Source organism: Triplophysa dalaica, chromosome 25, assembly GCF_015846415.1.
Source record: "Triplophysa dalaica isolate WHDGS20190420 chromosome 25, ASM1584641v1, whole genome shotgun sequence".
In the NCBI taxonomy this organism is placed as follows: Eukaryota; Metazoa; Chordata; class Actinopteri; order Cypriniformes; family Nemacheilidae; genus Triplophysa; species Triplophysa dalaica.
In genome coordinates, this window is record NC_079566.1 from 8,160,468 (window position 1) to 8,181,697 (window position 21,230).

General features: G+C 37.8%; 1 protein-coding gene across 1 annotated transcript; it reads left to right on the forward strand.

Moving 5' to 3' along the window:
- Nucleotides 1-762: 762 nt before the first annotated feature.
- Nucleotides 763-21,014, forward strand: med30 (mediator complex subunit 30). The gene is made up of 5 exons (XM_056741011.1): nucleotides 763-897; nucleotides 1,242-1,441; nucleotides 1,555-1,713; nucleotides 6,270-6,377; nucleotides 20,469-21,014. The coding sequence occupies exons 2-5, from the start codon at nucleotides 1,304-1,306 to the stop codon at nucleotides 20,562-20,564; spliced, it is 501 nt and encodes a 166-aa protein (XP_056596989.1). The 5' UTR covers nucleotides 763-897; nucleotides 1,242-1,303; the 3' UTR covers nucleotides 20,565-21,014.
- The last annotated feature ends 216 nt before the right edge of the window (nucleotides 21,015-21,230 follow it).

Here is a 21,230-nt window from a genome sequence, read left to right on the forward strand (position 1 = left end):
AAACAATAGGTTGTTGTATATGAGTGCATGTTTTTCTCTTCTTTTCTGTACTGAAAAACAATGTTACTCAGGGTTGTAATGAAAGAACTGACCGCATTGTGAGCCAAAGATGGCAAATTATCTGCAAATGCATTTTCTTTGAAAATTGGACTAGAAAACTAGTCCACAAAACCAGCCTCTTCTTGAGATCAATGTTACCGATCACAGAGTCGGAGGTTAAAAGGTTTCAATGATTCATTTTTTAGCTGTTATGTAAAAGCACACTGATTGTTTCAGTATGAATGTCTATCTTTGTTTTTCCAAGAACAAAAATCAAACAGCACGACTCACTCGAAATGTGCTGTATAGGCTACACAGCAGCTGATACATTTTTCTATAGGTATTAATAATGGTCATAATGGTATAGAAACAAACCAAAGGTCACTCGATACAGTACAAAAATCCACAGTTAACGCATACATCTTTAACACCATATTGCAAAATAAGGTTTATTGAAACACCATTCCTATAACAAAAAGGGCAGAATAGAGTGTACACTAGATGGCGCGGTATACCCACATCTACAATAGTACTCGCCCTGCGCATGTTTGCTTTAAAAAAATAAAGTGTGAATAAACAGGACACTTAAAGCCATTTAAAATACCAACAAAATAAAAACGGAATCGATGAAAGAAAATAAGAGTGATCTTTCGACTTCTTGCGGCAGATCCGCGCATGACTTCAAAATACCGCGAGAGGTATTCGAAAGCATAGCTATCGCGGTAGTTCGATGTCACACGCCAAACAGTCCGTGCAGTGTAGTGTCTGAGGACTGTAAACTCTCGCGATGATATCCTCAGACGAGATCACAGCCCGGAAAAATGACGTGTTGTCAACAAGACTAACAAAGTACAAAAGGTATTTAAACATCTCTTGTGTTATAACGGTTTGACGATTTGAAATTGATATTAAGAAATGACGTATGTGCTTATTTCACGTACCTGTTAACTCATAAGGGTTTATATTTTGCGCTTTGATAGCTTTGATGGCAATACCTCAGTGTAAAGCTAAATATTATTTCACTACGTGTAATGCACGTCTTATATTGTACGTTTTTACTTGCGTTAATCATATTTTGTGTATATGTTTCGTGTTGGGTTTTATATCGATAATGTCAAAAGGTGTGATGCACGCGCGCTTCATTTTTCACAATAATTTCTCATATACTTACTTGCAATAATATATATTTATATTGTTAACAGACATGCCCCAAAGTCCTGCCGAATAGCCACCTAGCCACCAGTGCCTGCTTTTCATTGTCCCCATGACAACCCCTCCTTTGGCCTCGTTTCCCGGGCAACGGGATGTGAACACAGCTTCACTATGCCGGATCGGGCAAGAGACGGTACAGGACATCGTCTTAAGAACCATGGAGATCTTTCAGTTGCTGAGGAACATGCAAGTTAGTTCCTTCCATCAAAGACATTCACGCATCTAAAGATCTTGAGATGTTTCCTGACGTGTCGGTATCTGTCTGCTTTGATCAACTGTCTTTGTCCATGTCTTCTCACTCAGCTCCCGAATGGAGTGACCTATCATCCCAACACTCATCAGGACCGGTTAGGAAAACTGCAGGAACACTTGCGGATGCTGTCTGCACTTTTCCGGAAGCTACGTCTTGTTTATGACAAATGCAATGAGAATTGTGCTGCTATTGACACCATACCACCTGAGGTGAGTGCCTATCTCTCTCTCTCTTCCTCTTTAAGTCATGGTTAACCATCCAGGATCAAAAAGCGTTGGGTTTCTTTTTAAAAGGATAGTTCATAAAAAACACACACAGAAGAAGTTTAAATGAGAGTTAGTTAGGACATAATATTCATTTTGGAGTTACTTGTACTCTTGATTGTCTTTTTCTTATTGTATGAAGTTTTCAAGTCTAGCAGAAATGTAGTCAATTTTTCAGCTCTTCTTATGTGAGTGTATTTTTTTATGCACAGCTTGGGTAGTCAGAAGTGGGTTCATTTGATCTTGTACATCAGGGATTACTTTACATTCACAACATGCATTTGCCTACAAACTTTTAATTAGTGCGCATTGTGAAATCTCAACCCAAAGCACTTTTTTAATTCCTTTCAAGTAGTAGTTAGGGAAAGATTCTTGAAAAACATTGGTCTTGGACTCACAGAAGCGTTGAAGTGATCTAGTGATTCGTTCCAAGTCGGTCACCCAATAAGCTTTTATTGACGTCATGTCTGGATTTGTTAAGAAAAAGCTTTTTAAGAACGTATGTTTTTCAGATCTTCTTAAGTGTTACTTTGGCTTCTGAGGGTTAGCAGGCCACAGAACATCTGGAGGATTTAAAAAAAATGTTTAAACGGGAGCTTTGATGGGAAGACTGTATCTCAAATATGACTTGGGCAGACTATGTGATTTAATCACCTAAATGTGTATTTAAACAGTGATTTTATTCTCCTTCCCCGAACAATCCAACTTGCTACTGGTTGAGCACTGTGCCAATGTGCATGTACGGTAATTCAATGTTATTCTTTTCATAACAAACATGCTTTCTTTCTATTAGCGTGATGCTTGTCTTAGAATGTGTCTTCATCCTAAAAAGCAATTTGCGTTCAGCACTATTTTTTGGTCGCTTTTGCATATTCCTTTAATGAGTCGGGTTTCAAAAACGGCACAGACTATGTGTTCAAATAAACAACTCTATTAGTTACCGCAGTCAATTCTCAGCGAACTCCCCCCTTAGAATTGGATCGAGCGTACAATTGGTCTGTTGAGTCGTTCAAACCAGTCATTCGTGCAAGGTTTTCTCGTTTATTGAAGACAGCGGTGGAAAAAGTCATTAGATCTGCTGTAACTTCAACCAGAGGGTATGAACAACAGCCTTGAGAGTTGAAAATTCAGGTTCTTCCTTCTCATTAGCAGAAAAAGCCCCTGTGCTCGCAGGCTGTTTATTTTGGCACTGCTTCTCTTGCTTAGATTTCAGGTGTTCTTCGCGCTCCCGTAACTTCTTCTCTCTAAACAGGAAGTGCTGTAATGGAGTCGGTGGCATTACCTCATCACCTGGCTAATTATCTGCAGTGCTTGGTAATGAAGAGCTGGCAAATTCCCTCGTGTCAGCATTTTCCAAAGCAAGCAATCACCGGCTCCCAACAGTGGAATTTCCTCTATGAGGAAAGCGAAATAGCCATGTCATTTCATTTACCACCTCACTTTTTCCATCCACTTCAGTTCCCTCAAAGTAATCAACTGCAGTGAACTGCGCAGAATCATTTATTTCAGTCAGCTGGCAGACCGCATCCATCTTTCAGTGCCTGGGCCTTGAGTAATGTGTTGTTTGTGTTATATTAACTAACTGGCCCTCTTCTACTACACTTACTGCCAACAGGTGGTTTCTTCCTTGGAAACTCGATGTGAGTCTGGCTCAAGGATGGTATTGTGTCGCTGTTTTCTTTTGGAATTCGTCAGACCTAAAGAGCGTAAAGCTAATTAATTCAATCCTCCCGTTCCAGCTTCTCTCTCTCCGCTGCGCCTGTGGTTTTCTGCAATCGCTTCCTTGACAAATCTGCCAGGGGCTTTTTTATTTCCCTTGCATTTCGTATGATCAAATTTTCCTTTTTTTGCTTCTCCGTTGGCATGTGACAGCCGAAAGCCTGCAAGGTCTGTTTTTTGGAAACCGCAGACCCACAAAATATGAGTGATTATGCTGAATTCAGAATGACTGCCGTTCTTTTTCTGTTGCCTGCTGAAATGATACATCATTTAAAGCGGTTCACTGTTATGTGTTTAAGAATGAAAGATCTACTAAGATCTTAATCTTGTTGAATGATGAGATTTATGAAATTGAAATTACTGGTAATGTGTCGTTTACCTCTTGCTTAATGATTATATAGTTCGCTATGAGTCAGTGACAAAAAAATATATGGGAATATTCTGGGAAACATAATGCTATATATATTTTATTAATTCATTTCATATTTGAACAAGTGAATATATTTTTGGTAAATTAATTTTAATATAATGTAATATATTAACAATATATTCTATATATTTTTAAATATACATTAAATTATTTTATATATTGACAGTCAATGTATGGAAGCATCATGTTGCATATTTATGGAATGCAAGAATATAACATAAATCGGGTTACAATTTTTAAAGATAACAACAATATCCTTTTACCCAAAAGTGAAAATTCTGTCATAATTTACTCACCTTTAACAACTTTAAAAATGACTTTCTAATACAGTAAACAACTGCAGTAAAGGGATGCTTCACGCAATAATTTAAATTCTGTCATCATTTACTCACCTACGAGTTGTTCCAAACCTTTATAAATGTCTTTGTTCCGATAAACTTATAACTTCCAATGCTTATAACCAGACAGATTTTGCCCCCCTTTGACTACCATAGTAGGAAAAAATACAATGGTAGTCAAAAGTGCCCCAGAACTGTTTGCTGACCAACATTCTTCAAAATGTCTTCAGAACAAACCACTCTGGGAGTCAATGGGGGGCAAGATCTGTTTGGTTATAAACATTCTTCCTATTGTTTTTCTCTGTGTTCATCATAATACAATCATTTATACATATTTGGAACAACTCGTAGGTTAGTAAATGAGGACAGAATTTTCATTTTTGGTTGAAGTATCCCTTAATGCAGTTGTTTACAGTATTAGAAAGTCCTTTTTAAAGAAGTTATGTCAAATTTCATAGAAAATAGAGCTGACTTTCACCTCCAAGTAGAGAAACTCGGGTGTTTTTCTTCACTAGCTTCACTGATTCCTCCTGCAAAACACCAGCAGGTGTCACTGTGATGTTAAACCAAGGAGACCATGATCTGGTTCCAGGCAAGCCACTGTCTATCCTGCAAGGTCAAAGAATGATAGAATCTCACGAAAGAATATAGCACTTGAAGGATCTCGGACAGCATATGTTGGTGGAAATTTATTGAGGCATTGTCTTAAACGCAAAAATGAATAGCAAAATTTGATGAGATTCTTTTTAAGATTCTTCTAGTCTCCCTTTACACAGATTCTGTCAAAGGCTGTTGAGGGCCTCAAAGAGCAGTGCCCGATGAGTGATTTGAAGTTTTTTCAGACAGAATAGGATAGATTGCAGTTGTATTGTAAGACCTTAAACCTACGGTTTGGTGTTTTGGATTTCTCTGTGAAGGCTATCTTTAAAAGCCTCCTGCATTATGCATCGTTCCATTTACTGTGGCTTCACCAGCTTGTTAAAACCTTACAATCTCATCTCTTAAGCTCTTTTATATTTGAGAGACTATTGAACGACGCGGCCACGCGGGCACTACAGTCAGCTTTTGCACAAAGCTCAAACCATTGAAGGTTTTATCATTGATGGTTAGTTTTGTAATTGGATAATGTCACAGCTTAACCATAATTCAAAAACTTGTGTTTAAAGTGATAATTTAGCTATAAAAATTCATGTTTTCTTTGTTCACCACAGTATGCATTTTGTTATGTCTATTAAAGACGAAGAAACTAGGTTGCTTAGAGCGAGCAAATCATCAAATGTATACTCTACAGTCTGCTTGTTTTATATTGGTGGGGTTTGCAAGGTGCCTTTCTTTAGCTACAGCTGAACTCCATTAAAAATATATGAACTTGAACTAGCTCAGAAATGCCCTGTGGGTTGTGGTAGCTAGTAGTATAAAGGTTCGCGGTTTAAACCCCAGAAGGGGGAGAATTCATGACCTGGAGAATTGCAGTGATCCCGTATCATCATTGTTCCTTTGAGGAAGACACTTCAATCTTTGTTTTTATGGGGAGGGCATTCCAGGCAATACTATTTATTGCATACTATTATATTAAAGTCTTTTGGATAAATTGATCTAAAATAACAATAGGAAAGCAGGTTCTGCAACTTTTTCCAACCTCCACCAGACTTAGCAAATGGATTAGACTCCGCCCACACAATTAAATGTGTGCTCATTTTGCTTGAAAGTTCACCCAAAAATGAAAGTTCATTTATTCACCCTCATGCTGTTCAAAACCTGTATGGACCTTGTTCATTTGTGGAACACAAAAATAAGATATTTTGAAAACTGTCTTGGGGGTTTTGTGCCCATAAAATGGAAGTGAATGTGTGCCAATGTTGTTTGGTTACCAGCGTTCTTTAAAATGTCTTCCTCTGTGTTTTGCAGAAGAAAGAAAGTCATACAGGTTCGAAATGACAAGAGGATTAGTAAATACTGAAAGAATTTCCATTTGGATCTGATATGAATTCATTGTATACGTCTTTCTTTTTCAGCAACTTATTCCTTTCGTAGAAGACGACAGCTCTAAACAAGACGACCGTGTGGTCAGTCAGATGCGTGCAGCCAGCGAAGAGAGAAGAGAAGTGCTGGAAGTTAACAAGGTTAGTAAAATAAATAAAAACCAAGAGCAAAGATCTTATTCTAGATCTGTTGACAGTGTTCATTAAAACAGTAGAAAGATACTTGCAGCACTCACTCTTATAATGAAGCTGTGGTGTTTGAAAACTGACCCGATGACTTTCGAGCAGAGATTTCTTGACTCTCTCGCAGCAGAATCGAAACGATCTCACCCTAATAGGGCGATGTTCTTTCCACACTCTTCTTTGCCGTCAAGCAGGCCTTATTAAAAACGGCAGCGTGCTCTTGAAAGGCAGGCGGCAGGGAAATGCTCGGGCGACGAGGGCCCTGGAGCCATTCGCCGGCCAAATAGCCAGCTGCAAATAACACGCTGGATGAGGAGACCATGCTGGGGAATAAGGAACGTCAAACTCAAGGGAGGTCAAGGTTGCATCAGAATGTGGCGAGCAGATGTGATACAGCTCTACAACATCTGCATGTGTGGCAGCAGCCAGCTGTACTGAAAGTCGTGGGACGCCGGAATACGGGCTGCGGTGGATTGATGGAGTAATGGAGGGATTGATGGAATGTGTAAATGGATTGTGCACAGAATCTGGGATCTATAGAGAGATCAGATGCTATAGATGGATGTAGTGGATGGATGGAGTTAATGCAGAAGGAATCTGGTATGTTCAAGATTTAGAGAGGGAGTGTTTTGGATATACGATGGTGATCTTTCAATTAGATTTCTTGCAAAATGAACTTCTGTTTCATGCGGTTTAGACATTTATCACTGCGAATACAAATGTGAATATGATATTGATCAAACTTCAGTTGTATTTTGGAATAATGTGTGTGATACACTTTTAAAACTAAAAGTGCTTTGAAGTTTCTTCACAGCGACGCCATACAAGAACCATTTTGGTTCCACAAAGAACCCTTCAGTCAAAGATTCTCGAAAGCAGGGGATACCAAACCTTTCAGCCCGTGACCCCAAAATAACAGTGCCAGGGAGTTGAGACCCCCATTATCCTCGGAGGTTAAAGGATACAAACGTTGCGCGCAAATGCACACATGCACCTATTATACCCAAACGCGCATTATGACAACACAAAAGGGCACTAAAGACTCTAACATAAAGTTGTTTTACAGTTATTTACTCATTACTTTACTGTTTCATTTCGACTAATAAGGATACCTTACCTAAACCTAAACTTAAAGCCTGAAAAATGATCTGCATGCACATGGAACTATTTGATGTGGTGATGTAAATGAACTTGTTGCGCCTTACCTAATGCGGTTGGGTAATGTGGTTAATGTGTCATGATCAAATGTGAGGAAATTCCTATGGCTGATGGGTTTTTATTTGCCTGGTTTTATTTTTATCTGAACTCATATTTTTATATTTTGTTACACTTCTTGATTACATACGCTATTTATAATAAAAAATAATAATCTGGAAATCATCCTGTGACCCCGCCCTCGTAGGCCTTGCGACCCCCCAAAAAAAAGTTTTTTATGAAACCAGAAGAGAAGATTCCCCCATTCCCTGTAAAGCCCTTAGAGTACACAGAAAAGCGCTATATAGATGTTATGAATTATAATTCATTAATTAGTTAAATTCTTGCTGTTACGTTTACTTTTTTAATACCTTAGTACAATTTAATATTGTACTTTTTACTTCAGCACGATTTTGTCTTGATATTTTGACTTTCAATATTTTGAGTAAAATTGTCCCTCAGTATCTATCTGTACTATCACTTAAGTATAATTTTTAAATACTTTTAATATTCCTGGTAGTGTATATTTTAGCTTTTGTGTAATATGATAAAAAAAAACATGTACACTTAAAAATCACAACGATGCCATAAAAGAACCATTTTGGGTTCCACAAAGAACCATTCAGTCAAAGGTTCTTTAAAGAACCATCTCTTTCTTACTTTTTCATAATCTGAATCTTCAAATGTTAAAGGTTATTCATGGAACCAAAAATCTCTTCTATGGCATCAAATAACCTCATGAAGCACCTTTTTTAAGAGTGTAAACAGTGCAAGTGATTTATTTTGTATATTGACTATAGAAAGTCTACATAAATTAATTACCAGACACAATGAAAAATGAAAGCTCTTCTAACGTGCCCTTCAAATCTTTTGTATGACAGATTTGTCTAAGATATTTTTATTAAAAATCATACTGGGGGCAAAAAAGTTCCCCTAATTGAAGAATCACACTGTAATTAATGAACGGATGGATGAACAGACAGAAATGGACGTGGTGGTGAAAGTAATGAGGCCTCAGATGATTCAAAATTAGCTCTCAGGTCAGTTTGTTGAAACATAATGGTGGCAGTCTGACTCATCTTACCGTGTGATAAGTTGCGCATTGTAATAAAGTCATTCCATCGTCCTGTTGATTGAGTGCCATCATTCGCCATGCCGGTGGTGCTCATGCGTGATTTACTGAATGGAGCTCCTCAACTTGGTGAAGTTGTGGAGAGATGTATGGTGTTAGTATGGTAATGCCCCGCTGCTTTATGGGACGTCCTGTCTCTGAATGATCACCCCGTTCTCGTTATCTGTCGATTGGGGTAATTGCTGTTTGTCAGGGCTCGGTTGAATAATAGCCCTGCAGTCTATAGTGTCAGAGAGTGGCCTTCATCACGGTGACTGATCTATCTCCACACATCTTGTACGCGTTGTGGAAAGTTTTATGTAGCTTTCATTAGCCAACCTTGTTTCATTTGAAGCCAAATCTCTGAGGTGGAATGAACTGGGTATTTTAGCGTCCCAGAAATGAATCCAGTAAATTTCAATGCAATTTGGAGTGCAAAACAACAGCACAAATGTCTAACGGCCATTGACGTAAACTGGGAAATATCCATCAACCAACTCCAGAGTACCATTTACAGTGCCTCCTCTGAGCCTGTCGACCCCGACTTTTTGACTCGAGTCTCTGCTCTGATGCAAGTCTCCAGGTCCCTCGGGGACCCATGGATGTGTGAGGCCATCCAAAGGTCCACTGTAGTCGAGGCACTGTCAACTCGTGCAGGCAAGCGCTTTGATTGAATACTGCTCTAACTGTTAATAAATTCCTGTCACAGCTCATTAAGAAGGCCTTGGAGAGATGGCTGTTCTCATTTATTCTCCACTACTCTTTTCTTTCCCCCCTCTACGCTCTCTCTCGCTCTTTCTACCTCCCTCGCCCCTTCGATGTTTTTTTTATTACCCTGTTAATTACCCCGTCTGTCCTCTTTATTCAAATGAGAAAGTGAGAAATGTGAGAGGAGAATGTTTGTAATTTCAAGTAGCCCTCTCAGAAGGCAGGACACCGTATGCAGCGGCACAAGCGCTCACTGTTATCTCCGGAGCAGGGCTGGGGCTGAGGGGCCGCAACGCTCTGCTAAACAAACACGCCGAGCCCATAATGAGGCGGGTTCGTAGTCTGCATGCGCACACGCGTTAGACGGCACCGCTCACGGGAGCCACTCAATTCTCCACATGGTTAGTCAGTTCATATGTCATCCATTAGAGCAGGTTTGCCGGCCAGAGGCGTTTTAATTGGTGCACGCCAGGTCAGGGAGGAAGGCTCGGCATGCTCAGGGCACGAAAAAGGGTCACGCTGGAAATAGAAAATGTTTTGTGGCGGTTCGTTGCTCTTCAGGTTGAGGAATTGGTGTTTGCTTTCGTGTTGTTACTTCGTACCCATGTACAAATAATTATGTTTTTTTTACATGTGATGGCTGTGTAAGCATTTCAACAGGAAATTAAAGCCACTTTAAGCTTAATGTTGGTTTTAACCCCAGGTGAAAAAAAGGAAAGAGGAATTTGTTTTGACCTACTGTGAGTGGAACACAGTGACCAGTGATTTTAAAAATATATTTAAATGCTGTAGAAGTATATTTCAGCAAAATTCAAGTATATTTTTAAGTTTCTGTAGTAAGTATACTAGTGTTAGTAGTAAACGTGAAATTTAAAAAGTTTAACATTTCAGTACTACTAGGGACTAAATTTGCTTCCTTTCAGGTTATAAAAGTATACTTTTAAGCGTACGAATAGTTTCAAGTGTAGTCTCACTGAACTTTGGCTGCTTTTCATCGCCCAACAGGCCATCCGACTGATAAGTAACAACCGATCACATTTCGTTTTGTGCCGCGTCATGTTTGGTGGGGTGGAAATGTCAAAAGTTAACAGCAACAATAATGTTTATGAGATACGCACGTCTCCCGAAAAACCATATTAGTGAACTTACAGGTATGCTGTTAGTTTACTAGTTCAATACTAGAAGCACATTCTTTAGTTTATGAAGTACACTTTAAAGTATACTCTCAGTAAACTATTAGTTTAGTACTTTGAATGCTGCAAGTACAGTATACTTGTAATTATTCTTTAAAGGGGTCATTTGACCCGGCTAAAACGAAAATTATGGTTCGTTTTAGATGTAATGCAACGTGTGTACACAATTTAAGGTTTAAAAACGCTGTATTTTCAACATACTCTGCATGTTTGTATCTCCTCTTTGCCCCGCCTCGCTGAACAAGCAGATTTTTAACAAATCTCATCGCTCTGAAATGCTAAGTTTGCTATGATTGGCCGGTTAACCAGTGCGTAGTGATTGGTCGAATATTGCAAGCGTGTGACAGAAATGTAACGCCTCTTACCATATTTGGAACATCAGGTTCCAAAGCAATTGTACGACAGGTACCCCCACCTTATTTGCGTATACATTTGGGTGGTCTGACATAGATATGTGGGGGTGTGGTTTCAGGCAGATCTGGGTGAGCATATGCTTTTAGATAGGATGCATCTTTTTTTCTGACACACTTTAAATTCTATTCACCTGTCTACTACATGCATGGGCAACTTATAACACACTAAATACACAGAAATTTAGTGTATTTGAATATGATTTTATATTTTATAATATTATACAGTACATATTATAGATTATAAAAATATCTTACAAAGGTTTCTTTACTTAGTTATTTTCTGACATGCAAGACTGAAAGTATACTTATAGCACACTTGACATTATTTTGTAAGGGCAAAAATATTAGTGGGAAATGACGATTTGAAACATTTACTGAAACATATATTTTTTTTAAGTCTGTTAAATTCTGACACAGAAATGACACGCTTCACATTTATAGTGTAGTCACAGTCACTCCCCACAATATCAGTTATCCGATTACAAAGATTCACCCTCCATAGATCATGACACAAATATGAACCGACACCGCTCTTGGATAAGTTCTTTTTCTGGCTTGCTACCCGTGAGGGAATGTGATTTGGTTTTAAACAAGGCCTTTTTGTCTTCTCAGCCAAATCCAAAGTTTCTACCGTCTCCCATAAGAAACCAAGAGGCTAAAATTACATCTCTCTGTTTGGGCTTTAAAATGGATTTACAGCTACACTTTCCCTTAAAGATTTCTATTGCTCATCTCTCCTTTATGCTGTCTGGGAATGCGCTCATTGCAGATGTAATAAGCTCCAGACAGTCTGAGAGGAGATGAAAGAGTTTGCTCTAAAAAAAGATGTAAAGACATGCCTGATTAGGAATCACTAGATCTGTCTTCTAAAGAAAACTTTTGTTGTTTTATCAACTGAAAGTTAATATTTATTTTGTTTCTTGTCTCAATACATTTTCTAGGTCTTATTGTGAATGATTCGTCATTCTGCATTATTCCAAAGAAAATGCAGTTCATTCCAATTTTATTTTATAAAGCGCTTTTCACAATTTTCATTGTTGCAAAGCAGGTTAACATACATCATAATTAAAATATAATAAAAATAATACTAGGGGAACAATTAATGAGAATATACGGTATTGAGATACATGAAGTTTTTCGCTATGCAATGTACAGCAATGTCAGTGGATTGTCAGAGGCTATAAATTATTAAATTTAAGTTTATTTAATTGAGTTATATAATTTTTTTAAATATGTGATCCTTGAAAACAAAACCAGTCATAAGAAGCACGGGAACATTTTTAGTAATTGCCCAAAAATACATGGCATGGGTAAAAATGACAGATTTTTCTTTTATGCAAAAAATAACAGGACATTAAGTAAAGATCATGTTCAATGAAGATTTGTTATAAATTTCCTACTGTAAATGTATGAAATACATGTATGAATTTTTCTGTGAGTGGATGATTTGCTACAGTGCCTCAGATTAACAACTTCAAAGGTGATTTTCTCAATATTTTTTTGCATCCTCAGATTCCAGTTTTGTGAACAGTTGTTGTTCCGCCAGATAGTGTCCTATCCTGACAAACCATATATCAATAGAAAGCTTATTTCTTCAGCTTTCAGATGATGTAAAAATCTCAATTTCGAAAAATTAACCCTTAAGACGTATTGTTTTCAGGACTGGGAGCCTAAAATTTCAATATACCAAAACATTTTGCAATAATACCAAAACGCGCGGAAAGAAATTTGTTAAATTATGTTAACGTGCATGTATGTTTTTAAACGCAAGATGTTTATATTTATGGATTAAACTAAATCAGCGGTCTCCCAGTGAGAAACAGTGGCAAGGAATCAAAACTACACTAGTAATATACAGTATATTTGTATAAGAGTGTACAAACAAAAAACTTGGGAGAGGCCAAACTCAACCGGGAGAACCAGTTCTCCTCTGGCATATTAAAATAGCACTGTTCCCACTGAGAGGACCCACTGAAGTCAACTGTGAAATTCATTGGAAATAAATTGCCGGGCTGGTTAGTGAAAAGAACTAGTGAGGATAGAAAAAAGAGATATTTAGGTCTGTCCAGTATTATTCTGGATGACTGTGGGTTGTGCCTGTAGTTGTCATCAGGTGAATTAACCATCATCCCGAGTGTCATGCTGCACTGGGAAGAGCATCAGGCCATAACCTGAGCTTGGACTGAGGTCTTCAGGTTCCCTCGGGGTTGTAGGGTGTGGCTAAAGTTGCCATCACGTGGACTACCCATCATCACGAGTGTTTGGTTGAAATGGGAAGAGCATCCGGAGAAGAACCGGAGCTTCGATGGATTGTTATCTGACAATAGTTCACAGAGATTCTGGGGCACTTGACCATTCAATGCTTTATAAATTATGAGGAGGATTTTGAAGTCTTTTCAGAACTTTATAGTCAGCCAGTGCTATGATAACAGAATTGGATTTATATAAAAACATTATTTGATCTTGTGAGCACTCTGGCTGCTGCATTGTAGATTATTCAGAAGCGTCGCAGGAGATCCCCCAACAATGAATTACAATAATCAATTCGTGAGATAAATGCATGAATAAGTTTCCCTGCGTCTAAAGCAGAATGCATTTGGCTTACTTTAGAGATGTTTCTGAGATGAAAGAATGCTGTACGACACACATTTGAGATGTGACTATCAAACAACAGACTGCTATCTAGAAACACACCCAGGTTCTTAACTGTGGATGACCACACAACCAAACAACCATCAAAGGAAATGTTGCACTCTACTATTTTGTTTTCGCATAGTACCATAAAATGCGGAAAAGATGACAATAAAGATTTCAAGTCTTAAATCTTGAATCATGAAAGTTGCCATTAGGTTTCGGTTTCTCAAAGTAGGTACCATTGTTCCATCATCCCTCCCGCTCCGCCTACTTCTCCATTCTACAACATCCTTCACCTCTGATCCGTGGAGGTCTCCTCCCTCCATTGCCATCTCGGTCTCATCGCAGCGGGATGAGCTTTGCTTCCGTTTTATTCCTCCATCAACCCGTCCACCCCCACCTCCCCAGCCACACAGCGCGCCGTTTAGCTCCGCTTCGAAACGCCGCTTTGAAGATCCAATGAACTTTTCAACCTGAACATTGTGTGTTTAATTGAGTTTAGGATTTTGTTTATGAATCGCTCTAGTGGAACAAAAATAATGAGAGAGGGAAGGAGATCATTTGCAAATCATTTGCAACCAGCTCGGTTTATGTAAATGCAGGAGGCGGCCTACTTACGTACGCAGGTGTTTATAGTAGCAGGGAGAGTGGGCTGGAAATGGTCATGGAGGCTTGATACAAGCACTGTAAACAAAGTAACAATAAACAACACAATCAATAGCCCCGGCTGACAGCGGTCTGGGGTTAAGAGATTGAAAAATGCTGTGGAGCGGAGCGGTAATCAATGAAGACAACCTTCAATACTTTTGACATTTCACATGTGGACTTTACTGCCGCTCGCACTTTTAATAACATATAGGAAATATAGATTTTTTTATGGTGCTTGCTAGAGCAGCATGCCCGCTCAAACACTAAGTATTCAACATTTGCACGTGCCGTCCCGCACCATTGGTTATAACCGTCTTGTACTATCTAAAGCTCCGTCAAAGGCTTTAGTTTCTTTTCTGCTTAGAAAAAGCCGTTTGGGGCAGTTTTATTTTTTTCTAGACTTCTGTCACTCAACATTCTCTGCATTCGTGCCATCAGCAGTCCTCTCATATAACACACACAGCGGGGCCATCTGGCTTTAGCTTTGATCAAAATAAACAGCTGATGAAGCGAGTTCAGCTTTTGCATGTCCTGCAGTGGCCAAAAAGAACGCTCCGTCCACATCAATTCCTCTATTTCAAAAAGTCGAGTTGTGGGCCAATTCAAAGAGAAGACTCGTGTTTTTGTGCAGGTGCTTTCAGATAACCAGGTCTCAGAAGCCTGCTAGGGTTGCGTCAGGGAGGGGATGATGTCACCTGGATTAGAATGAGGTACAACCCTCCTCGCTCTTCAATCAGTGTAATCCCCTCGCTTCACTCCCAGACATTTACACTAGTAATTCCTGTTCAATCTGAGCGAGCAGAAACGCAGAAATGAGCCGAGAGAGACGAGGCGGATTAGCCGTGTGGCATCCAAGGTCAAACAGCTTTTATAATGAAGGCTTGTTCTGCAGACATTTTTACATTTTTATCTGAGTTTTTGTGGCTGAATTCTGTCGTTTGAAATGTGACGTGCTTTGATCAGACTGGATTAGTGCTTAAAGAGAAGAAATGTAGATCTCTATGCATTTTTCCCTCTTTTGGTAATATTCTATGTTTAATTTTTTATGTTTGGGTCAATGAGGTATAAGGATTTCCGACAGGCCAGTTTTGAAAGAAAGAAATTATAATATTAATTGTTAATAATATAAATTATCCAAACATTAAGAATGCAGTGTATGCATAAATGAAGAATACATTTTTTTAAATAAATTTTAGATGATTTTAGTGGTTTTCCATGTACATGAGTTGGCCATGTCATGTGTGCGACCATGATTTATCTTAAAATCTTTGAGTTTGGTTAAGTAATGAATTTATATTATGTTAATTATTATTCTACCATTCACTAGCATAATCAGATATTCATATTTCAGCCGCAGAATTAATATATACTTATTTTTTTATTTAGTTCAATTTAAGACACATTAAGCTTTATGTTGGTTTTTATCCATGCTGAAAAAGACGGAAAGAGGAATTTGTTTTGATCTACTGTCAGTGGAATGCAGTTACCAGTGTTTTTGGTCATGTGACTAAGATAAAAAGATAAAAAATATTTAAATATTGTTGATTTTCCTACAAAAAATAAGAATACCTCAATTACATTTTTGTAAGTATATTTGTGTAAAATTCAAGTATATTCTTAAGTTTCTGTAGTAAGCATACTAGTATTAGTAGTAAACTTGTAAGTGTAATATTTATTGGTCATACCACATCATAAGCGGTCCTTATATGTCATTATATGTCATTGACCCCCTTACGTAAAACTATTTTTGACAAATAGCAATTTTTGGAAAGTAGATGCAAATTATGCAAGAGATGATGCAAATGAATCTTTGAATCAGTGTTTTGAATTGATTCATAGAAAGTGAACCAGCGTTGAATTTCAACTCTTTTTTTTTTGCTGTAAAACATTATAAAACATTCTGTCTGAAGGGTTATTAAACAAAGAAGCATTGTAAAACTAAATCTAAAAACTGTTTTAGAAAACACTGGCTAAAAAAAAGTGTATCACATTGATCTTATTGTTCAAATCTAATTTTAAGTTTTTTTAATTGATTATTTTTCAACATTTGTATTCAGTGTAATATAACAAAAATGTTTAAACTGTAATTTGAGCCCTGGATCTCAACACAGAACTCTCTTTTATTAGATCTTTTTGTATTCTCTCAGACCTCAGAGACTAATTTGAGTTTCTCAGTTTTGACTACTCTCATTCTGCAAAATGGTGCACTGATGCTAGAACGTCATCCAGCTGTCAGTCAAGAGTCTAAAACACAGCGAATTTGAGCAAACTTGAATTTTAATAAGTCTGCATTTGATCAAAAACTCTTCCCTCTGCACGCATTACGGAGAGCGGCTGCTTTGATCTTGTCACGAGTCCATGAGAGAATCAGATGAAGGGAGAGGTAAAATGAGATGCCATGTTTGAGTCTGGGACTGACTGGCCGTATCAAAGTTTTCTCTGTTCTGGTTGTCTTCTGCTTAAGCCATCTCAATGTTTATAGACATAAGTAGAAAATACGCCTTATATAGAAAATAGATGTCCTGCAGAGTGTTACTGTAACTGGTAAAGCAAGGTTCTAGCAACACTTAGGTCATAATTAAAGTACATACATACAACATGTGTAATACATAGTTAATAAAATTCTTGAAAAAGAAGCGAAGAGGTTGACTGTTGAAAGGCAGCTGGATCACAGGCTCAGTTCATCCCAGCTAACATCACGATTAAGATTCTCGCTCTCGACAGTTTCCGGTCCTCTGAGCTAGCCTCAGGACTCCTGTTCAAAATGTTCGACGGGTGCTTTAGACTCTCTTCCTGCCACCATCGTGATCCATGCTGACCCAGCCTCGCCTGTTAAGAGAAGCGAGGCTGTAGCGATCAATGTAGTGGTCTTTCCAGGTGCTACTCCATACCAGCTGGGACTTGTTCACTTATACTCTCTACCTTTATTGTGTCTTAATGGTGTTAGACAGGAGCTCAGCCGGATCGCCTCTTTCTGCTGATTCCGCCACCACGGTTTCTCTATAGCTGTGTGTTTCGATCTAGCAGGCAGAATCAAAAGTGTGACTTTCAGGTTGAACGAAGAGGGTTTTGTTAAGGTTTGTTCTAGAGGTGATTTACTGCTTCTGGTCAGCAATCCAGAAAGAATCCACACGACATCCGGTGCAGTTTTTACCGTAATGAATTGTTTACAACTGGAATGTGTATCAACAGTTTTGTAATAGAGAACTTCATTTAGACTCTGTTTGGACAGGAAGTATAGTAAGATTGGTATTAACACCTTACAGTTGATGCATAAACTTTGTAAAAAATTGTAGGTTCATGTTTTTCTTCTCATACTACTAATACAATCTAAACATCCACCCTTTCATTTGACAATTGAATCTGATTTATTTTTCACTTGGATGCTTTTGTTTGAAAAAATGATTCACTGTAGTTTGTCGCTTGAGATTATATTAACATTTACATTTAGTCATTTAGCAGATGTTTTTATCCAAAGCGACTTACAAGTTGAGTAAACAATGGAAGCAATTGGGTCAAACGTTAGACATCAAAAAGCATAAGAACCATAAAAACATCTCTCACAAAGCCTACTACAGTGTACAGAGCCAAGTTTAGTTTATTAAGCTTAAATAAGAACGCATTTTTTTTTAGATATTGTAGAAGAGATATAGAAATCAGAAATGATCGGTCAGGTGCTGACGGAAGAGATGTGTTTTCATTCTTAAAGATGGCGACAGAATCTGCTGATCTTGTAGCAGCAGGCAGATCATTCCACAAATGTGATGTTATTTTCTAGAAATATCCAGTGATCATTTTTGGCAAATGTAAAAAAACACTGTACTATTTGAATGATTAAATACTGTTAACAAGCACTTTTTATTGGTTAAATATGTCCAAAACCCAGTGACAAACATAAAGGGTGACTAATAATAATGGTTTCTGGCAAAATCACGAAATATGAGATTTCAGAAGGACAGCAGAGATATATACAAGTATATTTGAAAATAATACTGAATCTTTAAAGCAATTTACAGACTAAAAATATATTTAAATGCTGCTGTTGGTAACTGTTTGATCCGTTAAAGACTAAATGATGATGTTTTCTAGTTTAATTGTGTGTAAATGTTGCATATTTATTTGTACATTGAAGGCATTTAGTGTAAATGTGTTGAAATGCTGTTTAATGTCACCTTAATTGTGACAACAGTTATTATTCTATATAGTTATGATCATCTCTTTGCAAACGGAAAAATAATTTGCCCTCGGCCACAATGTGTTTAATTTATTTGAAACATTTTTTATTAGGCTACTAAAATCACTCAGACTTCACATTCATGTGCGTAGTTCTGCTCAAACCATTATGTTTCCTCTTGAACAGTTAAAATGCATCATAAGATTCATGAAGTCCATACTAGAAGAATTCCTTAGTGGTTGGGTCAGGTTGACTCGATACAGTCGCACAGCCTCTACCGATTTACAGGCTGCACGTTCACACGGCGCGCCTCACCCCAAAGGTGATGTATTGGATTGAGATCGAGCGCTGTGTAGCCACCGTAGTAAACTGAAGTCACAAGCTACAGTATTCCAACAATAGAACAAGGTGGAGATGATGAATGCTTTGTGACACGGTGCATTGTCCCAATGGAAACAGGGCTATTCATCTGAAATAGGTAGACTGGGGCTATATTGGGATACAGATGGCCAAGTCCAACAGAATCTAAATAGAGGTTTGTATTTAAGGTGCCGAGTAAACAAGTGCTGTACTATTACACTGGAAGTGACTTGTGCATTGTCACGAGGCTTTATGATTCAAGAGTATTTTTTCCCTGTAGAATGCTTCAGAGATGCTTTTCTATCCTGTTCTCAAGGCAGTTTCATTGACAATTTCCCGGTCACTCTAACAAGCTGTTTCTGGTCTCATTCTTTTTTAAAACATTGATGCACTACAACACCTATAGCAGAAAAGGTGCTCATATGAGACATCTTCAGCTCTTTGTTTGTTTGAAAACATGTACACATCTTGACCTTGTCTGTATGCTTTAGATGTTGAATTGCGTCAGTTTAAATGGACGATTTAAAGTGGTCAAGTGGATTATATACTTGTAACCCACCAGGCTACAGGCTTCTATTAATGCAGTTCAGTCATGGTCATTATTGTGACTACGTTTTTTGTGAATAACTACCAGTATTCGGTAAAAGGTAGAAAGTTCAATATAGTTTTGTCATGCGCTATAGCTTTATGCACTGAATTTGGCACATTGGTTATATTCTCTTGGACATGAACAATGAATTGTATTTCGGTGTCACAAATGTTGTCACTTAAGGAAATATTTGCATTCCTGAGATGCTGATAGTGATCGAAGACTATTGGCAGTGGGGTTAAAGGTGGTCTTCTGATTGGTCAGGTTGGGTTCAGACATGTGGTCATAAAACAAGATTGCAACGTATTCCTTGGAAACTGACATCACTTTTATAAGTAGCAGAAGATTGTAAATAACTACAAATGTAGTTTTACATCATTGTGCTTTTTATATCATATCAGTGACTTTCAAATGCAAGAACAACTGTAGTCAAGCCCTTACCTCACTATTCTAAAACAGGATTCATGATTCAATGTCACATACATATATAGATATGTTTTGGGTTTTTTTATATACTCAAAAACTAAATCTAAAAGAAAAAATCTAGATTTAAATGAAGACTTGAAGGAATAGTACACCTTTAAAATGAAAATTCTGTCATTACTTACACGCCATCTTGTCATAGTTTTAATCTATTAAAGACTTACTTCTGCAGAACAGAAGATATTTGGAAAATGTTGGTAACAGAAAACCATCGGTCCCCATTGACTTCCACTGGTTTTGCATCTGTACAATATAAGTCAATATGTACCACTGGTTTTTGGTTACCAACATTTTTCAAAAAATCTTCTCGAGTGTCATTCAGGTTTGGAATGACCCAGGGCGAGTAAACGATGACACAATTTTCATTTTGGAGGTGATCTATTGCTTTAAAGATTGAATTGATAAGCCTGAAAACAGATGAGCTAACCAACATTACTGAAGAATAACGTCAGAGTCATCACATGTGTAGGTAGAAGTTACTCCCCAACACTGCATGTAACTGATACGGCTGCTTAAAACAGTTTCTTTTATTTTTATCACAGAAACTTAAACAGAAGAACCAACAGCTGAAGACGATTATGGACCAGCTCAGAAACCTCATCTGGGAGATTAACTCTATGCTGGCTGTCAGGAACTGAATACAGAACCGCTGTCGGGATACAGACGGTCTACGTAAGCGGCGTTTTCTGTGATTGAAGATACAGGAAAAGGCTGCGAGGCGAAAAATTGAAAGACTGTAGAAAGCGCAAGGATTGATCTAAAGAAATTCTGCTACCCATAAAGCAAGAGTGAAATAACGTTCAGTTCAGCAGAGTTGGATTCAATTTTCAACATGATGAACATTAGAAGGTTCGAGCACTTCGCTCATTCATGGCAGATTTGTTTGAAATGAATTTTACTCCACTATGTGTCAACACATAATGTTCCTGATATTTCAAAGAGTTTGGATTTTGTATTAAGTTATAATTTTTTTAATATAACTCGATGCAGATTAAAATGTGTAAAGTTAAACTTGCTATTATATTACATATAAGTCTGGCTGTATTATATATCTATATATGAAGTTGAATAAACCTTACCTTATACCAGCTCTTGACTGCTTTTTCTTAACACGTCTCTGGTGTTATATATCGGTTTAATGCAACACAAAAGGGCCACAAGATCAAACTTTTAGATTCAAGCGCTTTATACGGAACCATTCTTTACTGATTCATCGTCAGACAAATGAACAGTAGTGTATTTCCTCTTTTGTAACATTGACAGTCAAGAGCGTTGATGGATGGCATGGTTCAACATCCAAAAGA

Excerpts from the sequence above, each read along its gene's own strand:
- med30 (XM_056741011.1), top strand. The coding sequence starts at position 1,304 with ATGACAACCCCTCCTTTGGCCTCGTTTCCCGGGCAACGGGATGTGAAC. Across the intron at positions 1,442-1,554 it reads AGTTGCTGAGGAACATGCAA|CTCCCGAATGGAGTGACCTA; the intron begins GTTAGTTCCTTC and ends CTTCTCACTCAG. Across the intron at positions 6,378-20,468 it reads AAGTGCTGGAAGTTAACAAG|AAACTTAAACAGAAGAACCA; the intron begins GTTAGTAAAATA and ends TTTTTATCACAG.